This window comes from Cynocephalus volans, chromosome 8, assembly GCF_027409185.1.
Source record: "Cynocephalus volans isolate mCynVol1 chromosome 8, mCynVol1.pri, whole genome shotgun sequence".
Lineage (NCBI taxonomy): Eukaryota > Metazoa > Chordata > Mammalia > Dermoptera > Cynocephalidae > Cynocephalus > Cynocephalus volans.
In genome coordinates this window covers 16,270,303-16,290,898 of record NC_084467.1, presented here as the reverse complement: position 1 = coordinate 16,290,898, position 20,596 = coordinate 16,270,303, and the positions used below count along the sequence as shown (strand labels likewise).

Sequence of the window (20,596 nt, the reverse complement as noted above, 5' to 3'; positions counted from 1 at the left end):
TTTTAGAACAATATATTACATATATGCAAGTTTTAAAATAAAATAATATATGCCTGTCACCCAGTTTTTGACAGAATATTGCTAGTGCTGTTGATGTGTTCTTGTGTACCCCTTTAAACTTCACCTTAAGTCACAGTTTTCATACAGTTCTAGTGCCTTTGTATTGATTCTTATTCTGAAGACTTAAATTCAAGTAATATTATTTTTAGCATTGGCTGTTATTATCTAGAATTGTTTTGACAGAAAAACTGTATGATGAAATTTTCAGTTAGAGTAAACATGCTAAAATTAACAATTTTTTTCATTTCCACGTTACGAAGGGAATGCAATTGTGCCTTCTAATTTACAAAATCATTTTTAAAGGTGTCTCACTGAATTCTGGTCTACTCTTTATTTATGTAAGTCACTTTTTGACTCAGAAAAGTCATCATTAAAATTCCTGTTATAAGTCCGTGCCTTCCCTCTTTATTGGTCTTAATCCTACTGCTGCAGTGTATATAAAAACAATATAGATGAGTTTACTAGTAGAGAAATAATTTGCAGGTTTGAATTTATAATATTGTAACATTTTGGCTTTATTTCTACCAGATAGAGACCATTTTTGTTTATTTTTATGAAGAAGCTATATGTTGAGGTGCAATTGTATGTCAGGTATTATATTCTTTCTTTCCCAGTAAATTCTTCTGCAGGTTTAATAGCCATCGAGTGGGCATTTTATCACTCAGATTAAAACACTACTTCCCTCGTTTCCTTAATATTAGAAAAATGGTCTTAAAATAATTTATTTCATTATGAAAGTAACCAAGTTAGTGATAAAAATTCAAATAATACAGAATGCATAAAATTAAAATAGCCAGTTTCTCTTCCCATCCCCTAAAGATATAACATTTAACAGTTTGATACATATTTTTCCATTTATATTTAACAATTTTAAACTCAAATGGGCAATATTTATAATGTTCTAAAACTTTCTGTCTCCTCCCCCCCTCAAATCTCACAGTATATTCATGGACATCTTTCTATTTCTTTACTATGGAATTGCTCTTATTTTTTAAAAAGCTACATAGTTGTTTGTCGTCATCCGCCGTCCCCCCCGCCCCAAGCTGGCCACTATGGGGATCTGAACCTGTGACCTTGGTGTTAACAGCACCACACTCTCCAAAGTGAGCTAACTGGCCAGCCCTTATTTCATTTTTTTTAATGCGTGATAATTTATGTATCCAGTTGTTTATTAATAGAGGTTTGATTTTTTTTTTATCACTTGGGCAGATATTTTAACTTTAAAGTTAGTCACTGGTTAATATGCTTTCATCAGAAGTAGAAGTTCTGGTCCAAAAGTTTCCATCAATTATACATCCTTCAGCTATATCATCTTAGGGCAACTGTCTGGTCTAATGGTTTAAAAGCCATAAACATTCCTTTTTCTTGTCTTTGAATTTTCTCTTCTCTTGCATTTCCACTCCCATTTTTTCATTTCCCCCTGAACCAGATGCCTCCTCTTTCCTCTACCACCTCTCCTGTCCTGATCTTGGGTTCAGGTTAGAAGTGGGTGTGGGGATAGGATTATAGTTCTGTGTCCTGGTTCAGGAGTCACCTGTTCTAGGGCAGAGGACTGTCCTCTGGCAGAACTGGCAAGAAATGAATCCCGAGATTTGTTCCTTTTTGCTCTACTGCTGGAATTTGTGAGTTCGATAATCTTTTCTCAGAGTACTTAGCTCTACATCTTTAGCTTTACAGTTTACCTCAGCATTTTACTATTTTACTTCTGTACTCGGTTTAACTCTTGAATAATGATTCTCAAAGAATATTCTTACCTTTACTGAAGTTCTGTAACCAAAATCATGGAATTCTGCTGGTAAAGTATAATTCTAACAGTGATACTACAGTTTTGAGGAAAAATAACTAATGATAGGATTTTCTCAATGTAAACTTTCCAGTTATTCTCCTCTCAGTGTTTCTTAAACATCTTGATGCCTGTTATATCAGAAAAATACCTGATAGAGACTGAAATTATTTACAGGCCAACCAGAGGGGGTGATGGCCTGAGATGGAAAATGTAGGTTTAGGGGCAAAGGGGTGTGGTTCCTGGTGGTGGCAATGTTGGTAAAAGAAAAAAAGAGATTGAGAATTTGCAGTTGTAAAACGACCTATTCACCCTTGCTTCAAACCACTATACTCCCTTTTCTCTCACTCCCTATGATTTTTCCCTTCCTTGTCACCTTCTTTATCCTCTTTTCTTGAGTCTGTGGGGCTTGTGCATCTAATTCAGCTAAGAGCTCAGGGAGTCATTCCCAGTGTGGTATATAGAGGTGGTGTGAATACCCAAGTTGTATTCAGCTGGGTTCTCCTGGAGAGGTAATTCTGTATTTGGTAATGTGGTTGTATACTGACATTATTACTGTTTTGGGTGTATTGTGGTATAAACTGATTTTTCTGTGATCACCAAGATATTTAACCACTATGTTTATTATTGTTTCTATGGAAAATTTAAGGTTTTGAATGTTTTATAGAATACCTGCAATGTGTAAGACATTGTATTGTGCTAGGCATTTTGTGGAATGCAGATGTTAAGATATTCTCCCTGCTTTTCAGAATCTTATTGTACAGTTGTTTGATATTTATGTTTGGGGTTTTACCAATGAGAAGAAATCTAAATATTGTCTACACCAATGGTTCCCAGATCTTTCAATATCATAAGCAAGTAAAACTGAATAAAAAAATAAAGGAGGAAACACACAGGACTATTACATTTTAAATTTTGCCAATAAGACCTTTAAAGGTAACTGCCATTTACTGTCAGTATAATTTCATATAGGTAGGGTATTTTAAAAAAAGAGGACAGAAATAAGTTCAAAATAAGAACAATTCTTTATAAAAATTTAAGCTGGTAAAATTATATTTGTGTGTTTATGTGTGTATTTCCTGGTTGTTATCATATAAATTTTGTGAAACATCATCGATACCTTTTATATAGACTGGGTTTTGGGAACCACTGATCTCGAACTGGGATCAACAAACTTTTCCCATAACAGGCCAGATAGTGAACATTTCAAGTTTTGCAGGCTTTATGGTCTCTGTTGTAGTGACTCAACTGTGCCATTGTAGTGTAAAAGCAGCTTTAGACAATAAAGCTGTAGACAGTGTCTTCTAATTAAACTTTATTTACAAAATAAATGGTGATGGGCTAAATTTGGCTCCCTTATCCTGTAGTTAACAGACCTCTGATCTAGACAAACCTACTTTATTGCATAGGAAACCTGAGGTGCAGAGATGTTTTGTGATTTGCCTAGTTTATAAGTGGTATGCAGAAGTTATTCATATTTTCAGTGGAATAAAAAAATGTTTTTAAATGTCCCTAACTATAAGAGAAGTTGACTGGTTGATGAAAGAAAACTATTATTTGGTCGGGCAGATTTTCTCTTCTGTTTGGGTCCATGATTGAGAGGAAGACCTAATGTTTTGCTAATTGTATTTGATCTCACTATACTGAGATAATCCTATTCTGCCAGGTTTTTTCAGCAGCTGTTTATTGGATGTGTGCGATATGCCAGTCTCTTCCCTAAGCATGTTGATTATAAAAGTTTTCATTAGAAGAATCTGATTTTTTTAAAAAAAGAGATGGTTCACCTTTTGGATCTTATTTCACTTAGCTTGAAAGATATGGCAAGGTGAGCAGATTATGTTGGTTGTCTAGCAACATTTGAAACCACTTTTAGGGGTTTGTTTTCTAAGTTTTAGGAGCTAATGACATCATAGGGATAGCATAGATTTGCTAATTTGAGCCTTGCTTTGAGAATAGTTTCTCACTGCTTGAGGATGGTTAAAGTTTGTCTTTTTATATTGAACTTGTTGAAATCCTAGCCATGTCTTCTGCTTAGATCTTTTCCAAATGTGATTCTCCAAACCTAATCGATATCTTCAGAGTCTGGTGTAAATTGTACTGCTGCCAAGAATTTTCCACTTCAAGATTATTGTGAAAGTGGTAGGGATGCTGATGGTGACAGTGATAATAGAGCTGATGTTATTTGACTGTTTATTTAACATCAAGGATTTTACCTGCGGTAACTACCTTCATACTCATTCTTTCCTTTTTACTGTGAATCAATTATCCCTGCACCTACCAAAGGCCAATCTTTTCCGTGTGCACTAGATTCCATCCTGCACCCATTTAAGACTATTACTCTAGTAACTCTCTTCTCTCTTCCCTGCATTTGTCACTTTTTCCCTTCCTCTACTGGATTAGACCCATCAGCATACGAGCATTATGTTTTATTTCTACATTAAAAAAATTTTTTTTATTCCATATTTGTCTGCTTCCCTTTTACAAACTCTTAAGAAAAAGAGTTTTCTATACTTACTGTCTTCATTTTCTTTCTTCTCTTCCACTGTGGAACTTACCAAACCAGACTGTACACCCCCCCCCCAAAAAAAAAAACAACCACTTTTGTCAAGGTCACGAGTGACTTCTACTTTGACAAATCTTAGTTGACCTCTGAGCACCCATTTGACTTGGTTAAGCACTCCGCTCATTTCTGAACAATTTTCTTCACTTCAGCCATTGCCTTAGCATGTTAGTCCATTTCTGTTGCTTATAACAAAATACCTGGAAGTGGGTAATTTGTAAAGAAACTAAATTTATCACTTACAATTTCAGGGCTGGGAAATCCAAGTCCAGGGAACACATCTGGTGAGGATGTTCTTTGGTGGTGGTTTCAGCAACACAGGGTAACATATTAGGAGTTGGCAGAAGCAGAGAAAGAGAGAGACTCTTATATGCTCTCCCTTTTAAAGCCCTCAGAACCACTCCCATGACCACCATTATTAATCCATTCATTAAGGCATGGTCCTCAGAATCTAATCACCTCTTAAGGCCCCACCTTTCAATTACCATAATAGGATTTCCCACCCTCAACAGTTACAATGGGAATTAAGCTTCAGTATGTAAAACTTGGAGGACACAATTCAATCCATATCACTTGGTTTTCTTTTTCATCTCCTTCTCTGGGTTTTCCTCATTTCTTTGACCTCTAACAAACATGAAATACCTCGGGATTGAATCCTTGGGCTTCTTTTCTGTCTGTACTCACTTCCTGAGTTATCTAGTCACATAGTTTAAATGTGATTCTACTAATTCCAATAGATGGATAACTCTAGCTCATACTTGTCTTATGACTCCAGATTTATGTTCTTCCTGCCTACTTGATATTTTCATTTAAAGGACTAATAAGCATCTCAAACTTTATATGTCCAAAAATTGAATTCTTGATATTTGTGCCCTAAATTCCTCCAGTTTTTCTCATCTAAGGAAATAGTACCTCTATTCTTTCACTTGCTGAGGCAAAAAAAAAAAAAAAAAAAAAAAAAACCTTAAGAGTTTCTCTTGAGTCCTCTTTCTCTCACATTAACATCCAGTTCATCAGCAAATCTGTAGGCTCTCTTTCGAAATGTCCAGTATAAGTTTCAAAAGTTAGAAGGAGTTCATTGGGAGTAGTAGGTGTGGGAGGAAGAAGGTAATTTTAGGCAGATGGGAAGTATAGCAAAAGGTATAGAAAAAATCAAAGAGTTTGGTGTACTCAAGGGATAAGAGTAAGTTATAGCTCAAGCAAAGGTGTGGGGCTCTAGAATGGTAGACAATGTAGTTTGGAATCTGGATGCTTAGTATGTGAACTTATCTTTAGGCTGCTTGCTCTCAGCTTTTTTCTAATCCAACATTAAGAAATTTGCCAAGCCTTAATACTAACTCCCTATGGCAGTGATTTTCTGTAAGAAAGGAGAAGAATTAGATCATTCCCATTCCCCAAGATGATCAGATATATTCCCCTCCTGCCCCTGACCAAACCCACACACAAACATACTCACACAAACCCTTGTTAGAGAATTACTGTTGAGGTTGTGGACCCCCAGAATAAGATTTTTTTAAAAGCAGCAGTATAGCATGATTTGTGTTTTAGATTGTGTAAATCTGTAGGAGTTGGGTACTTAGTTTTCATATTTGATGTTTATAAATGTTTGAAGACATTATGTGTTTTGGGAATAATTTCTTGAGCACTTTAGTAGCTGGAAGAGAGCTAGTGGGAAAAGATGAAGAAGAATGCTTGAAAGAAAGACCACAGGGGTGTGTTGGACTTGCAGAGGAAGAGAGCATACCTAGGGTTGCAGGGGGTTAGGATGGGGGTGTGGGGGAGGGGGAGGGAAGTTGATGATTAATTGGGTTGGGGGTGGGGAATAATTGCAATTTGTGGTAATGGGCATCCTGATACTATTGATCTGACCATCACATCCTGGGCACAGGTGATGACAGTCAGCTTTGTACTTCATGAGTATGCATAATAATAAAAAAAAAAGGTTAGAAAAAGAATGCTTAGTGTGTATTTTTGTTTTATTTTTTTTTAATGCATTATTCAGAACACAGTGCCATTGATAGTCCTATAGTGTTTGCTAAAATAACTGAATGCTTCTTTTCATTTTTTCTAATTCTTTAGGAACGCCTTTTTACCCAAGTCAGCCAGTGTATCCGTCAGCACCTATCATAGTGCCTACACAGCAACAGCCCCCTCCAGCCAAGAGAGAGAAAAAAACTGTAAGAGATTTTTACAAATTTTTCTTAAATTTGAAGGTCTGTTCATTTATTGCATAACTTTACACAATCATTATTCATCTCAGTTCACAAATGACTATGCCTTTTTTTCCTCCCCCCTTTTTTTATTCTTCTCTTATATTCCCACCACTTGACCTGAAGGGTTTGTGTGGGCATATAACTACATGTTGTACATACCATTTGCTTAATATCAAGTTTCACCGCTCACTGAGTTTAGTGTGCTACATGACAACATGTGTTCCATCTTTAGGAATGGGAGGGTTTAGAGTGCGAAGGTCTCACTCAGTGGGAGGAATTTGAGCTTAAGTTCTCAAATTTTGACTGTCTTTTCACACCAGTTCTAATCAGCTTTCTGTTCAAGTATGAACTCAGAAAAGAAAAAAAATAGTACAGGAGAAAAGGAGTCAAAGTATGAAGGACGACAAGAAAAATCCTTTTTTGTGGAATGGATTTATTTTAAGAAACAGCAGAATTTAGAAAACATATCTAATTGTTTTTAATAAATTACAGGGGCTTTGCTTCTGTCAAATAAGGCAGGCCCAAGAGAATTAGAGGGGAGCAGTATAAAATTCAAATTGCAGAACATTTTGTAGAAGAGTGGCTTATGATCTCTTATCCATCGGAACACACAAAAAGGGTGATGTTTATAATCAAGAGAGACACACACAGGTGTAAGGTAGGAGTGATGTTATAGCAATACTTGTGAAGTAATTTAACAAAAAATAGGATAAAATTAATTTAAAAAATTGAGTTTCAAAACTTTGGTACTTTATTATTAGGAACAATTTACTTGTGCACATACCATAATAGACAGAATACACTAGTGTATCATGGTGTAGTCAAGAAACTGTGCTTTGGAAATGTCAAATCAGCGTGGTAGAAGTTGGACTTGAACAATAATCTCAGAATGAAGAAAAATGAATGAAGGAGTTAATGAAAATGGAAGATAGTAACAATAGATGTTACTGAAGAATTAGAACAAATGAAGAGCAGTACTTGAAACTGTAGTAGAAACAAGTTTCCATATCTGAAAAGATAGCTGATATTAGAAATCCCCTCCCCCTTTTTTTTTTTTTGGCAGCTGGCCAGTACAAGGATCCAAACCCTTGGCCTTGGTGTTATAACACCGCACTCTAACTAACTGAGTCACCCTGCCAGCCCTGATGTTAGAAATCTAATAGAAGAACTGGTCCCCCCAAGCTTCCAGATCCAGATGATTTTATTAATGAATTCTTTGAAATTTTCAAGAAGCCAGGGCTACCTTGATTAAGCTATGTTGGTAATGAACAGCAGAGCAGGCCCTTCATGTCTCAGCACTATTCCAGCGTGGAGTGCCTAGACCGAGGTACTCTATCTCCATTATAGCACCATCCCCACTGATACCTGTAAGCATAGGTAGCCTTTTAAAAAAGTATGTAATTCTTCATCTTGCATATGTTTCACTCACGGGTACATCTTGTTGATGATTCCATATCAGTTCAAGTAGATCTGCCTTGTTCTTTTTACTAGCTATTTGGTATTTACTTGTACGGAAGTAGGATAATTTTTGAACTATTCTGTTCTTGATTGGCCTTTAGGATGTCTCTCTGTCTTTGTTGGGAAAAAAACATTATTTCAGTGAGCATTCTTACATTCATATATAAGGTTATTTGCTGGATAAATTCCTCTTCCCAAGTCATAGGATATGTGTACTTTTCATTTTCTTAGAAAACCTCAGATAACCATTTAGGGCATTTAAAACTTTATTCTATACAGTAACTTCCATATATTGAACTATTTTATGAACCTAATCTTAAGCATTATAAATAAAATCAATCTATTTGACAGTGATTAAAAAACAAGCATAGGTACTTTGACTTTTTGACCTAGAAATTCAGCCAACTACATCCCATTTTAGTTTGTTATTGTAACTAGTTCATGTCAGAGCTAGTGGCCTAAATTTCTTTGAAAAAGCCCATATGGTTCTGTGATGGAAGTAAAGTCAAATGTGGTGATGATCACCTTTGATATTTGACAGGCCTCCCAGTTTGCACCTTTAGCCCATCATATGCCAATAAATAGACACCTATCTGTACACATGCCATTTTATTTTAACTTTATAGATAAGAATTCGAGATCCAAACCAGGGAGGTAAAGACATAACAGAGGAGATTATGTCTGGAGGTGGCAGCAGAAATCCTACTCCACCCATAGGGAGACCCACATCCACACCTACTCCTCCTCAGGTAAGAAGAGTGAGTCATGATGGATGATGGTGTTTATTTGTTCACTAACCTCTACTGAACTCTTTTTTCTGTAGCCGCTTTCTGTACTTTCCATTTCCATCAGTTGTCTCATAACCTCAAATATCTAAATGGTATTTAAGCATATGTATTGTTTCTTTGCAAATTGTTGTAACTCCAAATTTTTATTGGTAATATTTCTATGTATTGTCTTCACATTCAGAGTGCAGCTGCTGCCACTTTTCCTATTGCATTATACCAAAAGAAGCTACATTCCTATGGAAACCTCATCATTAAATTAGAATTGTATGTTTTCGCTGTGAAACCTTAGGAATTAAGTCCATGTTAACGCAAACATTAAAGTTCAGAATGTAAACATTTTTACCAAACTGTGTTGCTTGAGATGATTACCTGTGTTATTCGGAGAATATTGGGATGTATAACAGGTATACTCACCTTTTAGGACTACATAAATGAGCTGCTTGAGTGGAGAGTATCCTCTTTATTTATTTGCAAGGGTTATTATAGTAAATTCTGTCATTTAGGCACCTTTTTGTTCCTGGTGAAGAGTGTGGTCTCCTAAGAGTTTACTTTCTTGTTTTTAGAAATCAAAACATTTTAGGAGGACCTGGAGTTTGGTAAACTGTAATAGAGAGTAGAATTCCCCAAATTTGACAAGATTTTTATTTCATTTCTGGGTCACTTTAAATTTTGATAAATTATTCAGAGACAAGTGATTTTCAAATCTTAAAAATTATCTTAAGTGAGAGCCCAGAATATAAAAACAGGTAAAAATAAGGTCCATGGTTCAGTCCCTGTTACTGGCCAGCTGCCAAAACAAACAAAAAAAACTAGAAAAAACCAAAGTTATTAAGGAGTAGGGGACTGTTTGCTTTTCTCTTTTATGGCTAGATGGTGAGGGATTCTTCAGAGCCCAGCCTACAAACAAGTGATATAGACGATCATATGTAAGCCATTTCAGAATGAGACTATTGGCTTGATTTTAGTAGTACTGGTTAAAAGAATGTTCTTAAAAATGTTTTTTAACATTGAAGTCACAAATAGCTGGCTGACTTTAGAGCCCCTTGAAAACCTGAAAATTTGTGTAAGACTGAAATTTTGTCCTTTGTTGTAATGATGCGTTTTTATTTGGAAATGATGATAGTCTCTGGCTGACATTTATCTCAGTCTTCTGTTACTCAGGTAAGTATTCTATGTGGCTATCTAGATGTGTGAGTTGTAAGATCACATTAATGATTGTTATAGAACTCTTCCCCATTCTCCATTATTCCCCCGGGGACATTCCAAGTTTTGAATGATTAAGAGACCTTATATTTAGTCTCTTCCTTACCTGAAAGCAAGCACGAAACAAACAAAATTTCCAAATTGGTATACTATAGCAAAAAGTTGGGATTAGTTGATTAGGGCAGTCAGATTTTAGTCTGTACTTTCAAACACTGATTAAAATATTATTAACTGTCTATCTGTATAGCTGACAACCCTGTGTTGACTTGTGTTTAAATTCTCATATGTCTTTTACATTTAAATTCCCTATGGAGTGTTTTTCTTTAATATTCCAAGCTTGATCCCACCCTCTTCTGGTTTTCCCTCTTGTTTTTAGCCACATAAATCCTTTTGCTTTTTATCTTTCCCCAGGGACCATGGGCCTGAATATGATTATATGTGTTTCTGTAATCCTAAAGCATCTTGAATGTACACTTTCAGGTGATAAGGGCCCTCAGTTAATAATTGTAATGTTTGTGGTTCCTTTTTGTGACGTGTGATATCATTTGTGAAGCATACATTTATTTTATTAGGTGATTTGCATTTAAATCCACACTTACCAGTCTGTTGTCTTTCCAAATGCATGAAATTCATGGGATGAACAAATAGCTTTTTAACAGACACAGACATACTAGAAATTTTTCATTTTCCTCTTAATAAAAACAACAGCAGTAGCACGATGATGGCAACTGACATTTAACCTCATTTTCTGGAAAATCATAGATGGTATGTGCATATAGAGAGTGGGAGAGGGCTTGTCTCTGGTTAAGGGAAGTAGTTTTTGTTGCCGGATTGTTATACTGTATAAAAATGTTGTCCCAATGTTTCAAAAGAAACTAGAAATCTTTATTTATATTTACATTTTTTAAAAAAAGCTGCATGTTTTGAATATTGACAATTCCTTTAACAGAAAACATTATGCCTGCCAAAGAGAATCTCTTACATTTAGCTCAAGGGCTACTAGTTTGCAATTTTGGCATAATTCCAGATAAATCCTGAACCACATTCTCCATCAGAATTCAGGACTGAAGAGTAAATACTTTTGGGACATGAGCCATGCTTTGAGCTACACACAATTGCAGGTGCTATATATATATAACAAAGACTTTCTCTATCACTGAGGTAGTCAGTAGTCACAGTCTCTTTAAGGGAGACGGGGGGGCCAAATACTAATATCTGACTGGTTCTCCTGTGCACTGTATACAGAATTTTAAAAGCACAGAGGTGACCAAGTGGGACAGAATTGTAGCACAGACTTAAAAATGTCGAATCACAGGGACCCATTAGTGGCGGTATAGGTAAGATAGTAGGGGGGAGAGGTTTAAAGCCTAGGCTTGAAATCAGACAAACTAGGTTCTGAGTCCCAGTTCCCCTGCTTAGTTTAGTAACTTTAGCCAGATTACTTTCTCCCAGAGTCTTAGCTTCCACATTTAAAAACTAAAACCTATCATATATAGTTATTATGAGGATTAAATGAGATAAAAATACTTAAGTTCAGGGACTGGTGTATAATGAATATTCAGTAGATTTACATAATGAGCATTCAATAGATGTGACCTGTTGTTAGTATGACAGTTGTTATTATTTCAGGAGGCACACAAAATGAATGGAAGAGTCTGGGAAGGCTTCAAAGCAGAGATACCATTTGATCTGAGTTTCCACATTGGTGTTCACAAAATAGAAAAAGGGAGAAGAGTAGAATGACAGCATGTTCAAAAATGGGAATTTGGATGAAGGGAGGCTATTGTCATATTTTAGGTGAGAAATATGTACGTCAGTTGAAGGAAAGGAAGCCATTTGGAGAGATGTTCAGCAATTGGTTGATAACAAGATAAGAACTATAAAAAGGATTACCATATAATTTATCATCTAAATTGGGACAGTTTTTGAAATGGATGGCAGTGCTATTAATCATTTTGATGACACAACAGGCATAAACTATTGCTGTCAGGTAAATAGGCTTGTGTGGTTCCCCTAGATGTAAGGAAGAGGGAAGAGTCGGGGGTTACTCCTCAAGCTCAAATACCTGGATTCGTAGTATAACACAACATAGAGATAAATGAGGAAGTTTGAAGAGGGGGATAATGAGTTTGATTTTGGCAAGCAGTCAGCGTTGTGATTTTTCCCTAATTTGGTCCTGAGGTCTCTATGTCAAAAGTGGTCATAAACCGAAATAGCCACTTTTTAGGAGAGCTGATTGTCAAAGAGTTATGTTTGGGTGTGTTGGTCAGGCGAGACACAATGAAGAAGTGAAACCAAAATGCATGAAACAAAGAAAATTTATTACTTACAGATCTGAGGGGGGTTAAGGGGTGCCAATGGGAAGCGTGGAGGTGGCAGGGAACTCCACCAGTGGGTGGGGAGAGAAAGAGGACCTTTGAGACTATGCCTTTATTAAGGTCCATGGGCCTTAGCTCTTAGGCTTTCCCATGGGGATTGTGGATTGGCTAGTTTAAAGAAAACTTGTGAAGGGGGAATTTATTTACATGCCTTTGGTGTTAACCATTAGGTTTTATTGTGGTCAGCAGCTGGGGAATATGTTGGGCGTTGCATCAGTGAGACGAGGAACAAGCAGCCACGAAAGAAGGGGAAGTTTTAACTGGAGCAAAGGTGAAAGGACATGACTGGGTTTCAGATAACTTATGTCAGGCCTAATAATGGATGCTGTGTCAGCAACTATATTAAACAAATTTATGACACAATAAGAGTTAATTGAGGGAAGCTGCATTGGGTTTATGAAAGGAGAATGGAGAGGAGAATCAGGTTTTTGCTGTGGTTTTTGCCTTTAAGTAGATGGGATTTGAAACTGTCCTTCATAAGCTTTCAAATTATCTATGGGATAAGTCTTGGAAATTTTGTATCTTCCATACATAGAAAATATGTGTATGTGCATACATGTACCTGTACAGACGATCATATGCAGTAGATGTAGGCGCACAGGTGGACATCATAGAGTGCTAGAGCACTTGCTGCTGGTCTCCACTCTGCCACTTAGATTAATGACCTTGGGTCAGAACGTTAAGCCCTTTAAACTGCTATTTTTTCACCTGTAAAATGATGAATTGTACTAAATAATCTCAGAGTTCTCTTTAGTTCTTAAATATTGAAGTGAGAAAGAAGGGAAAATTTTGTTACTTTCCCTCAGCATCAAATCTCTCAGCTATTGTTGATAGCCATAAGGTATAAGGAACATTTTTATATTAAGAAATGTGCTAGCTGCCTAATAGTCTGTGTGGGACCCTATAGCATAAAAATAAAAATAAATACATGATGCTATCTATGTAGGCAAGGCTGAAAAAATTGTCTATTTCCAAAGGGATGGGTGAAGTATCAAAATGACTTAATTTTTAAAATGAACTATATACCTTTCTTTTTCTCCCTCTCCTTTTTTCTTTTTGTTTGTTGTTTTGTTTTGTTTTTAGAATTACTGTTATAGTGAAACACAGTTATAACTTGGGAGAGAGTCCTGTGCCATAGTGCATAGGGGCAGAGAAAATGTTGGAAACTATTGATTGATGGCATATCTTAGGAAAGATAAAGGCTCTCCTGTCAGTGGGAAAAATTGCCAGTTAACAGATTATTTAGTATTTTGAAGAGCTGCTTATAAACTTAACACCTGGAAAATTTAAATTCTGTGACTTTTTGTTAACTAGTTGCTTTCACGGTTTAGTGATAATACTTTCCTAAACATATCTAAAGCTTAGGTAATAATATTCATGTTGTAAGTAGATATGTACTGTAAGTAGGTAAGTTTCTGCATGAAGAATTTGATGGAGGTACCTAGTGTAATATAGACAAATTAATCTTAACTTTTAAAATTTCATTTTATCTCAGTCATAGGTGCTGATGAAGTAATATCACTCTCTGTCTTGAAGCATGTAGGTATAGTTTTGTTTTAGTAGTAACTGCAGTAAAGATAGTAGTTATTGAATTAAATCCCATCATTCTGCATCTTTAATAAAATAATTTATCATTAGCAACCTTCCTTGACGTAAAAATGATACCTTTCAGCGATATGGAAAGCCTTGTAGACTTAAAAATAGGTTTCTAAGCTAGCTTAGCTTCTCTCAGAGTTTATAAATGAGATGTCATGTTGAACAGAGACCCTTGCTGGTTAAGCTGTTTCACAGTTTCAAATGAATTTGTATGCAGACAATCAGAAGTTCCTACTTAAGAGTTGTAGAACAGGGTTGTTTATTTCAACAAGTCTGTCTCAAACAGAGTTTTGTAAAAATGTCCTAATTTTTAAATAAATTTTAGGTTCTCCAGCTTCAGTGCCTGTAGGAATTTCCTAAAGCAAACAAACAAAAAAAACCCCTAAGTTACCTTCTTTTGGAAGCCAGTGGAGCAAGTATGTTTTTAAGTTGTTTGGGTATCCTCATAAAAATCTAACCATTAGTAAAGTTAAATTTGTGTCTTCCTTTTTATTTGAACTATTTTTTTTCATAATTCATCAAATTATATGAAAGTCTTGTATATAAGTGGTATGATTTTATGTAGAGGCTCTAAATCAGAGTCCTAATTATAAGGAAAGTATGACTTGGATTATTCCATGTGTAACAATTTTTATCCCTTACCACTTACTTCCACTTAGACATTGGAACATGTTATCATCTGGCAACTGTGATATTTATACTTATTGTAAGGGATCACAAGAAGTGTAGTAGGGGATCACAAGAAACTATCAGGTTTAGTCTTTTATCCATTATTTAAAATGTATTTTCAAAATTAAAAGAACTTTATTTTTGTACATGTACGAATAATAAATCTTCATTGGAAAAGAGTAGTAAAGAAAGAAATTATAACCCCATATCTTATTACTGAGCATTAACTATTGTTAACTTTCGGGTGAATATCCTTCCAGGCATCTTCTAGAGAGAGAGAGAGAGAGAGAGAGAGAGAGTGTGTGTGTGTGTATCCATACATATAATTCAATATATTCGGATTCATGCAGGCTATTTTATAACTAGCATTTTTTTCAGTGATCATGTAGAAATGTTCATGTTTAACTATAGGTACATTATAATTTTTAATAGCTACATGGCATTTCTTTGTATGTACCATAGTTCATTTGATTGATGTTTGATTCATATTGTTTCCTGTTTGTCACTAATATTAACAATACAGTAATGTGCAAATTTGTGTACTTATTCTTGGGTATGGTGTTGTCATTTTCTACCCTTCAGTAAGTTACCAGTTAATCCCCTACCGGCAGTATAAGAGCATATCCCTTGCCCTATATTATTATATTTTATTGAAAGATTTTTTAAAATAATATCTCATTTAATTTTTATTTATTGATTTGTGAAGTTAAGACTTTTTTGATGTTCACTGGTTATTTGTGTGTATATGAATTATCTATTTATATCTTTTGTACACATTTCTTTGGGGCGTTGATTTTTGTCTAACTGATTTATAAGAGCTCTTTGCATGTTCAAGAAACTCCTTTGACATATGTTAACATTTTGTCTCATTTGATGATTGTGTTTTAATTTTACAGTGTATTCTGTCACATAGAAATTTTTAAAAATTTTATATTCACAAATTTCTATTTTTCCCTAAATAATTTATGATTTGGGGCTTATACTTTTGAAAGACCTTCCCAACCAAGATAATAAAACTATTCATACATATTTTCTTCTAGTATTTACCTGGCTTGGTTATTTTACCTTTATCTTTGATTGATATGTAATTTATTCAGATACATACAATTAGGCTATATTTTGCCAAATGACTTGTTTCCTGTTCCAGTATTATTTATTGAATAGTTCATCGGTGCCTCTTTGTTTTGAGATGTTGTTTTAATCATTTACTGAGTTATCATATATACCTGGACTTATCTATTCCACTGATCTGTTTTAATACCTTTACTGTACTGTCTTAATACTGTAGTTTATAATGCATTTTAATACATTTTAGAGAGAATTCCACCCACATTATTCTTGCGTTTTAGAGTTTTTCTTGTTTCATTTTTCCCCCTTCCTCATAGGAACTTTAAAAGCATAATTCCTTAAGTCCTCTAGTTTACCTTAAAGCTTTTATTTCTTGAGTGCCTGGATTTCCCTCATCATTGCTGACTCCTAGGCAACCTTTCACGTTTTTAAGGAGAGCACTCTCTCTCTCATAGATGTATATTGTTTTGTCATGTCAGTCTTTAAAGAAAAGAGAAATTATCAGTCCGAATGCCTTTAGCCTGAACATATATTCTCTAGTTTGTTACATTGTTGTATTATTATTTTACTCCCTTTTAAATCACACATTTAGGTCACCTATAGGTTTATGAAGGGATTTGAGATTGTGACCCTTGTGTTATAAACTATTTCTTCAGGTGGTGGTGAGCTCTTGTTTTCCTTTTTTTGGTAAATTATATTACAGTGTACCTCAGTTGCCCAGGTGATAAGTCTGGGAATCATTTTAAATCCTCTTTATTTCACATTCAACAACTATTGCATCAGCAAGTCCTATTTGACCCATTCACACCACGTTCACTGCTACTGTTGTAACCTAAGAACTGTGGTCTCTCCCCTAGACAATAGTAACTTCCTTACTCATCTCCCTGCTTCTGTGTTGCCTCTCATCTATCTATTCTTTACACAACAGCCAAAATGAGTGATGTTTTAAAATCATAAACCATGAGCATCACATATTACACACATGATTGATATTCAATGCTGTACCCCACAGATAATGTATAATTATGTTTCAATAATAAATAAATCATAAATCAGATCACATCCTTTCCCTACTAAAAACTATCCACTGTCTTTCTACTGGTGACAAAAAAATATAAAAGTTTATACTCTTAGAATTTTGGAGGTCTGTATGAGGTCATGTATCATCTGGTCTGGCCACATCTCTAATCTCTTCTACTCCTCTCTTCCTCCTTCACTTCATTGCGTTGCTACTGTTCTTCCTGCTTCTGCCTTATGGTTTTTGCTCTTATTGTTTCTTCTGTCTGGAATGCTCTTCCACATTCCAGGTATGCCTAGTTACCTCTTTCAGTTGTCTCTTCTAAATTACTTTTTCAGGAAAGCAGTCTCTGACCACTCTATAGTAACAACTCCACACCCTTTAGTGTCTGTTCTTCACCCTGCTTTAATTTTACTCATAGCATTAACCTCTGCCTGACATATTATGGGCTTACTTTCTGGTTTATTGTCTGTCTAGACTAGAGTGTTGTTAGCTCCATGTATGCAAAGAGCATCACTTCTCATTCTACACTTTACTCCCAGCACCTAGTTTAACTTATGCTACTTAGTAAGCTGGTCAATAAATACTTATTATCATCAGTTTAAAGCATTGTGACAGGCTTTTGCATGGAAGAGATAAGACTTTTGTTTCAGAGTTACCAAGAACAGGACAAATGGATGAAAACACTTAAGCTTATAATGATTAGAGCTTTCCAAACCTGAAGTGGTTTCCACCATTGGAAATCGTGAGTTCATGTCACTGAAGATTTTTGAATGGAACTTGTAGTTTCTTGGGGAAAATGTAAAGAAAATTAAAGAACTGATCTATGTGGATGATGCTTATTCCAATCCTTACATCCTGTGATTCTGGCATTAGAATTTATTGAGTAGTGTATGGTATGTAAGTATCATACATTAAGAACCATGTTATTTATTGTTACTACTACATTTTGGTGTGGTTATTATGTTTATTGTGCATTATTACCCTTGTGTTAAAGGATGTATTCATTATGTCATCCCATATATTGTTATAAGTAACGATTCTTTGGAGCTTCAGGTTACATACCCAACTTTCTACTTGATCTCTACATTCATGTGGTCTCACAAGCAGGTCAGACTCAAAATTTGAGTTCATGGTCTTTTCCCCTACCCTTTGACCTTCAAAACCTCCAGTGTTCTCTATCTCAGTGACTGGCATACATCTCAGAAACCAGAAACCTGATGTCTTTCTTTTTGCCCCTTTCCTTTCCGTTGATCTCCTCCCTACGATATCTAATCAGTTAGCAAATCCTGTCAGTTTACCTTCAAATTTAATCACATTTCCTCCATTATTTCCACCAAAATTATTTCTCTTAGACTACTGCAGTAACCTTAGAAATTATATCCTACTCTTCCTTCCCTTCCGTTCATTCTCTATGCAGTAGACAGAATGATCTTTTTAAAACATAAATCTGATTATGTCATACTGCTGCTTAAAACCTGTCCTGGCTTCTTGTTGCTGTGGAGATAAAGACTAAAATCCTTGGGTTGGCCGATTAGCTCAGTTGGTTAGAGAGTGGTGCTGATAAAACCAAGGTCCAAGGTTTGATTGCCTGCACCAGCCAGCCAGCCACCAACCAAACAAAAACAACAAAACGTCAACATCCTTAGTATGGCCTGTATGGCCTGGTCTGACCCCTGCCTGGCCTCATTCACACCAAACTCTTCCTTCCTTCCTCTTACCCTTTTACACAAGCTTGTCAATCACATAGTATTCTTCCTTTTAGAGCCTTCATACATGCTGTTCCTTCTTCCTGAAATGCTTCTTCCTACACTGCCTCCCACATGTCTACATTCACATCGATACTTTGGTACTCAGCCTAAATATTACTTCCTCAAAAAATCCACCTTACGCACATAAAAAGTCACAACCCCAGATTTTATGTTATCTCTGTATTCTTACTACTACAGCATAGTATTTATAGCTATTGTAGTTAAATGGTTAATTTTGTGCTTTATTTCTTAATACCTGTTTTTTTGATAGAATATAAATTGCGTGAAGCTAAAAATTTTGTCTTAGTTTTCTATGGATTCTCAATGTTTGGTACATGGTAAACACCAAGAGGAAACACAAACACTTTTCTAATGAATGAATGTGAGAGATTCTTTCCCATGTTTGAAAGTAGCATGTTTTGTTCCTTTTTCCTGTCATCATTAAGTATATTATTGTTTTGCTTCTTGATCTTCATAATGCTTCTCAGTGGAAGCTATACTTGTTTATCCCCAGGATTTATGTACATTAAATACATAAGGTATTTATACAAGAATTATTTTGGAGTTTTTGAATGGGACTTTGAAAAATCCATTATGCCTGAAACGATAAAATGTGACGCATTGAAGTAGCCTCTTTTGATGACATTAAATTATATCAACTTCTTGTATTTATATAACTATTTGAAGTCTCTGGCTTTATCTCAATGAATTATAAGAGCGGCCAGCAAACATGTTCTGTAATGGGTCAAGAGCAAATATTTTAGGTTTTGCAGCTGTGTCGTCTCTCAGCACTAGTCAACTCTTCCATTAAGACACGAAGCAGCCGTAGATAGTATGTAAATGAATGGGTGTGTCAGTTCTAATAAAATATGATTACTGAAATTTTCATGTGTCAAAAATATCATTCTTGATATTTTTCTCAGCCATTTAAAAATGTAAAAACTTATCTCATGGGCATTGCAAAAACAGGTAGTTGTTGACCCCTGTCTGTAACTCTCTCTGTACTTAAGCATCCTGTCATGTGCGTGATTAAAACAGAAATCAAAGGAACATGATCTCTTTCTGGGCAGAAATAATATGGGCTGTTTAAAGAAAAATGAATTTTTAATTATGCAATGAAATATTTAAGAACAATTCCAGGTTTTGTTGCCTATTTCACCTAATAGGTAAACATTTTGTTTAAAAAAATGAATGAATTCCTCCAGTATTTGTGCCCAAGCCTACCATTATCCCTTGAGGCCAATACATTAAATTTAAAAAATAAATCTTCAACAGTGTAGGTTCTCAAGTAGAATTTGTAAAGGAAATTCATTTATTGGATACTATCAGAATTCTAATATCTTGCCTCTTTTAAACTCCCTTATCCTGGGCCGGCCTGTGGCTCACTCGGGAGAGTGCGGTGCTAATAACACCAAGGCCCCGGGTTCGGATCCCATATACGGATGGCTGGTTCGCTCACTGGGTGAGCGTGGTGCTGACCACACCAAGTCAAGGGTTAAGATCCCCTTACCGGTCATCTTTTAAAAAAATAAATAAATAAATAAACTCCCTTATCCTGGTTGAAATATGAGAAACATTGGTTTGTGTTTTTCTTCTCCCAGTCAGAACCTTGATTTTGAGAAATTTGGAAAGAGGGTTGGAGATTATCATGGACGTAAATTATGAATTGTCACAACTGTTTGGAAAGAGTTGCTAGGTTGACCCTGACTTTTAACTCTGACTTCCCTAGCATCTTTATTGGGTTATTTTATGTTTTGATACTGATTGCCCTTCCAGAATAATCTTATAAATTTTTATTCTCACCAATAATGAGCATTACTAAAGTATAGTGGTTTTGAAATCTCTTAAATATGTTCTCAAAATGTAGCTTTATTTCCTTATTTGGGTTAAAATACATATGGCATTGGATGTGTTGTTTTGAGTCACAATATTCAGTGTGTTTCCTGATTTTTCTGACTTACTAATTCATGATTATTTGTGGCTCCTTTGTATGGACTGTTTATCATTGAGTTACTTTATTAGAAGAGGAGAGATGAAATTATAGGTTAAGC

The 20,596-nt window shown here is 35.4% G+C and overlaps 1 protein-coding gene across 10 annotated transcripts in view; it reads left to right on the top strand.

The window, feature by feature from the left end:
- Positions 1 to 20,596, top strand: part of EIF4G3 (eukaryotic translation initiation factor 4 gamma 3) — a 311,414-nt gene that overhangs the window by 155,134 nt on the left and 135,684 nt on the right. For all 10 annotated transcript variants that reach the window (XM_063105198.1, XM_063105197.1, XM_063105193.1 and 7 more), the window contains 2 exons: positions 6,483 to 6,580; positions 8,701 to 8,823. In XM_063105198.1, the coding sequence (XP_062961268.1) occupies positions 6,483 to 6,580; positions 8,701 to 8,823 (221 nt within the window). The remainder of the gene's footprint in view (positions 1 to 6,482; positions 6,581 to 8,700; positions 8,824 to 20,596) is intronic.